This window comes from Aedes albopictus, chromosome 2 (genome assembly GCF_035046485.1).
Source record: "Aedes albopictus strain Foshan chromosome 2, AalbF5, whole genome shotgun sequence".
In the NCBI taxonomy this organism is placed as follows: Eukaryota; Metazoa; Arthropoda; class Insecta; order Diptera; family Culicidae; genus Aedes; species Aedes albopictus.
In genome coordinates this window covers 232,715,201-232,721,200 of record NC_085137.1, presented here as the reverse complement: position 1 = coordinate 232,721,200, position 6,000 = coordinate 232,715,201, and the positions used below count along the sequence as shown (strand labels likewise).

Below are 6,000 nucleotides of genomic sequence, written 5' to 3'. Positions count from 1 at the left end.
AAATGTTTTTCAATAAATGGTCACAATATAATGATTTCCAACATTCTTGTCTTGCTGCTCTCAACAGAGCGTGTTATTCCTACTTGCTAGGGTGCTAAAAGAGCAGCACTTACTAGATAAGTGGCACAAAGACGATACAATATTAGGGAATTGCTAGATTAAACGTCCTACTCTCAGCTGCTAGTTTGTCCTATTCTGTTAGCCGGGCGATCGTTGTCACGCGAGGATTCGATTAATTGACTATCAATTTCCCTGAAATACTGTTTACGGTTTGTTTCCTCGTGTGTTAACTTGCTGACTGCTGTAATCCTTTCTTTAATTTTGTATTTTCATTGTTATTTTAGGCACTTTCTACAATATTTCTCATCAGTGTTGTACTTGACATGTTTTTAATGCGATAAAAGAAAATGGTCCTGACTGAAGCGATACAATACGAAATATTTTTTTTTAACCTAATCACAATTTTACATAACGATAATTGATAAATGGCCAACTGAATTTCTCCGATTTTATACTACAGTAACACTGGAATATTAATATAATATCGTGTGTTTACCAACTCAGCATGTAAGAATCAAGGTATGAATAAAAACGAAATTCCAATGGTACTTCTGGATTGCACTGCACCTGGTTCTTGATGAAGCTATGCTACTCAGCTAAGGCGGCCGTAACCTAAACCTGTCTGTCCCATGAGTGCGTTGCAATTAACGTTGCAGAAAACGCCTATTGGTCATATGTTATAACTTAAAATTTAAGGAAATCAACTCCTCCGAAACGTACTTAAAAGTGGCGGACCCGTCTCAATCTCGCATATCTCTCGACTAAATCACACAGAAAAATTATCCTTTTGATCTGTTCACATTCGACAATCGTGTTAAAACAGACACACTTGACAACGTGCATGCACAAGTGGTGTAATATTGGTGTTATTGCTTTTCAATCGTTGAACAACGACAAAACTCAATCGCACTCGGCGCAATGTAAGGGTTCTTTACAAAAAGGTGTAACAACAACAACAACGGGGGGTCCAATATCGGTTTGCTAGGTTTTCGGGTCGTCCGGAATCGTCCGATCGTTGGCCGAAGCTCAGTGGCCTCCGAACTCGCGCAGCTCGCGGTTGCCCAGCTCCAGTGGGGGCCGGTAGTTGTTGACCACCTTGCCGTACTCGAACGTCTTGTGCAGCGAATCGTCACAGGGACAGTCCTCGCGGGCGTCGTAGCAACGCATCTCACGGAACAGCTCCAGCTGCCCTTGGCTCACCTCGATGGGTTCCTTGAACAGAATCCAGGTGACCGACTCCGAGCACGGCGGAGTGGTCAACGAGCCGTGGTAGGTCCAGTAGGCCTTGGACTCCGGCAGGAGATTGGCCGGATCCATTGGCTTGTTGATGGTAACCTGAGGGGAAGAGAAGCGGGTAGAAATACTATTAAATACTGTGTTAAAGTAGAGAGGATTTGTATTTATGACCTTTGGGTACACTAAGAAGGTAATCTGGAGCAACACAGGTAACATGCATGGAATGGCGCAATGTTCATTAATGCGGCCTGCAGCGTAACGTAGTACTGAAAGCCAAGAACTTTGAATTCAAACGAAGAGGTTGAAACTCTGCAAGTGCCAAGATTTGGGACACAGTCTTCTGTGTCTTCACGTTGCTAAAATTTGAATGATCGAATTGCGGTGACAGCCATAAGTAACATTTTTGGGATTGTCCAATACACAAAACAATTGCTGAATTACGTGCCCGGCAGATGAACCGAAACTTTAATGGTAAATGGATAATCGCAGAAAAAAAAAATGCATTTTAAAATGTTTTCATGTATGTAGTTAGAAGAAAATAAGGACCTCTCTCTCTACCCCACATCCCCGTAATTCCCAACAATCCCAGTATTAGTCACTTGAGGTGTGACAGATTAGCATTCGAATCGTAATTTATTTCACACAACAATTGTCTGCTGGAGGAAGCCATTGCACTCAGTCCCATTGCAAGTCCGTCCAACACACAAACACTCTGAATAATTTGCATTCACTGGATGATGTAAATTTTCTCCCGTTGGCATTTGAGGAATTAATTGCCTGCCACGGGACAGCTTCAAGGGTTTACCCCACTTTGGAAGAATGCCTAGCGCGTGAAAAAGATAGATTTCTGCTTTCGATCAGATTCTCTTTCGGAAAGATTATTAGGCATTCAATTGGCTCCAATTAGGAGATAATCGCACCCTTACGGAGGACGGGAAGGAACTGGAAATGGGTGCTTCATTTGCGTAATATACAGACCATAGCCATCCCGAGCAGGGAATGAGAACAAACCTATAACAAATTGATAACTCATTTTGTTATTGATAACAAAATGAAATCAAAACAAGTTTTCGTTCCGAATTGTTTTTATTCAATATCAAATTCAGATATCATTTTGTTATCATTTCAAAAACTCCATGATAACAAAATTTGATTTCAACAATCAAAAATAGGTATAATGTTAATAAAGCATTAACATTAATTATATTCACAAAATGCTTATTTAATCTACCTGAGTATTGTACTTACATGTTGACACAGAATTTATAATTTCTGATTCTGGGTAATGGTCAAGCTATTGATTTAAATTGGCTTGAACTTTAATAAGTCTTTTTAGGGTGACTGGTTATTATTGGCAGGGTTTTTCTCTTCGTTGAGGGGTTTTTCATCGGCCAAATTACCTGAAACTTGGTCGTATAGCTCAGCTTGGTTGGGAAAGATTTGAGATCAACGTTGAATTCAACAGTTTTCAAAAAGCCTTTCATGACGAAAAGAACAAAACTGCCCAGAATACAAAAGTTTCCCTATAAGTTAATCAAAACAGTTTCAATCTTAAACATATTGCCAAATATTTTGAAGTTTGAACTATTCGCACTTTCGTAAGGTAATAACGAGAGTTCCACAGTACTATAAATTTTCTCACATTTTAGGTCGTTTGATATAAAGTCATTTGGCATAATTCAAAATTAAAGACAAATGAAGTTGGATATGGCCAACCGAAATAATTTACAAATTTTACCTTTATAAAGTTTTCCCGCGAAGGAAGAATTCATTTGTACCTCCGTACCAAATTGATGAATCCTGTGAAGTTTGATACAGTTTTGAAAATTACACTGATATTTATCATACATGAAAATGATGAATGATATTTCACTTATTGTTATGCCAAACGGCCATTTTGCCAAACGACTATCATACCAGCTTATGCCATTTCAGGCCAAACATTTCAATAGGTCAAATGCAGATATGAGAGGCTCTCTTTGTTCTTTTTCTCTTTCAATTACAGTAATGTTCCGATTTTATCACGGCCTCCGCGCGTCAGTCCATTATTTTTCATTAATTTGCTGTTACATTTGAGAGCAAGTGCTTCCCCTCTTCTTTAAGATGAATGTTGAAGGCGCGTTTTGCAACATTGAAAATATTAAATATGCGTATAGATTTTGTAGAATATCCAAAAGCATTTTTGAAAAGGGGCGTGATAAAATCGGAACAATACTGTATTGCAAAGTAATGGTACACTTTTCAACTACTTTTGCAGTACAAATCAAAAGACGATTGTTTTGACCATCGTTCAATGCAAGGAGACAATCATAATACAAATAACACTAGTTTACAGCATTTTTGAACTCGGTAAGCTGATGATCATTTTTGGCGTAGAATCATGCCCTGAGTTCGAAAACGCGAAGGAAAAAAATTACAGTAGAGCGGATTTTTTTTCGACTTTCCATACAAGGTTGATGATTTGAAATCGATATTTGTTCTATTTTTAAGCAATGTCGCTCACTTCACACATCTCATTCTCCGTAATCAATGCTCCGATTAAGCTGAATTTTTTACTGTAACTGGCCTACATATGAAATGTCAAATTAACGTTGAGAAAGAATTTTTAGATTGTTTTTATCTTATTGAAAAAATACATTTCTTCATATATTTTTGGAAATTTGGCTAAAATTTAAGGAGATCGTCTCTAAAACTCGCCAATATCTTAAATTTTATCAATCTGACGCAAAACCTGCATTCAGATGATCGAATGGTATTGTATTCAGCTTTTAATTAACGGGAAAAGATTTGAAATTGGTCCAACAAAACGCAAGATATTTGAATTTTGATAAATTTCATATTTTTAAACATTGTAAAACTCAATATTGAGCTAAAACTCAAAAACTGCTCTACTTAAAATTTTTTGAAGCACGGTTCCGAAATCAGTGCTAAATTATACTTCAAAAACTTTGGTCGTTGACAGAAGTTCACGACTTTCGTTTTATTTTGTAAACTAGTGTAAACAGCTGAGATATTAACGAAAGAGACGGAAACCAAAGAGAGCCTCTCTTCTGCAGATTGGACCTTTAGACATGTTTGGTCTGAATTTGACCATTATGCCAAAATACTATGCCAAACGACATTATGCCAAACCCGTTAGAAATAATGTAGTAAAATATTTTTCCAATCGGATGCAATTTTAAATCTCATCATTTTTCCGCGGGTAACGAGGGAAGGAGCTCAGTAGCCGAATGCGACTCAATTCGTTGCTCGATGTCATTCAATTTGAGTCCCGATGCCTGTGGCTCTGGGATGTCGTGAACATCTCCCACATTTGTTTTACTGCAGTACATATAATCGGAAGGAAAAGCTGAAATATAATTATACACTCAGCCAAATAACCTTAAGATTTCCATAAGGCCCAACTTATGGCCTTTAAATAATTCATAATGATTCGGATGAATTTCATAAGGTCACTCTATGACGTAAAATCGTCTCACAGCTTGGCTTTTATTCATGTTTAGCAACATGGTATTCTCAAGCGTCGGTAGCCGTGTGGATAAAACACGGGTTCGGTGATCCCGACGTTCATGGATCGAATCCAGTCTGCAACATTTTAAGATTTTTTTGTTATTTTCATAAGTCTATTTTATGAAATTTGTCGTAGCACGCACGATCAATTTTCATAAGGTATTCTTATGCCATCCATAAGAATTAGTTATAGCAAATTTTCATAAGGTATTTCGATGAATTTCGCTAGTTTTTTTTCGCTGAGTGTACAAAAATATTACGTGCAGTTGTCCTTTGACTCCAAATTTACTTTTCTTTGTCACTTCAATGTCCATCAGTTGAATCATGGTGCCGTCTACCCTCGTTGGTTTGACCTCATCTAATCTGAACACTTTTTAATTTGACCCCCTCTAATCTGCACATCGTTCAAACTAAAAATGGTTCAAACGTCATTCTGCTCATGGAACGGGGTGAAACGGAACGCAGAATCAAAACAAAACAGCGAAAAGGGTTACCACCAGTGTGTTTTACGATGCCCACAGGGTTACTAGAAGTTCAAATTAAAAAATGAACCCCGTTGGTTTGCATGAGGTGTCGTTCAAACCAACGGGGGTAGACGGTATAGCTACGCTTCATATCTATGAGGATATCATATCCGATTTTCCATACAATTTTTCTTCGTGTAGGCTCCAAGTTAGAAATGACTGTTTATGAAATGTTAATGTTACAATCGATAATACAACGCCATTAATAGGAACCATATTCTGATGATATCGTATCCAAGCAAAACAAGTTTTTATTCACGAAATTCTTCTGAATTTAAAATAAAATCTCATTTAAACTTTTACTTATTTATGTGATTTAATGCCCAATAAAATATCAAAATGAATACTAAATTTGTTATTAATTTTTAGTTATTAGCCTATAGATATGATAACTCCCTGAGAACTGCGTATGATATCACGTCGTAAAATGTGGATAACAAAATGAGATATTAATTTGTTATCAATGAGAACTCATTCTGTTTTCAATTAGATATTCCAGTACATTATTTTGTTATCATTTTTGTTATGTTAACACTTAAGTCATACAAAATGAAAACTCACTTTGTTATCAAAATTCGTGATATCTAAATAACTCAATTTGTTTTCAATTAGTTCTCATTCCCTGCTCGGGATACGGGTGCCTCTTCCATTTCTATGATTACTTTAGATG

At 36.9% G+C, this 6,000-nt stretch overlaps 1 protein-coding gene across 2 annotated transcripts in view; it reads right to left on the bottom strand.

Annotated features, from left to right (window-relative positions):
* The window catches only part of LOC109412353 (carbonic anhydrase), a 105,086-nt gene that overhangs the window by 10,917 nt on the left and 88,169 nt on the right, over positions 1-6,000 (bottom strand). The window contains exon 4 of one of the 2 annotated variants that reach the window (XM_062851332.1): positions 890-1,395. The exons of the other annotated variant lie outside the window; for it this stretch is intronic. Within the exon in view, the coding sequence (XP_062707316.1) occupies positions 1,087-1,395 (309 nt within the window). The 3' untranslated portion in view covers positions 890-1,086. Of the gene's footprint in view, positions 1-889; positions 1,396-6,000 lie in introns of those variants that run through there. 2 annotated transcript variants of the gene reach the window in all.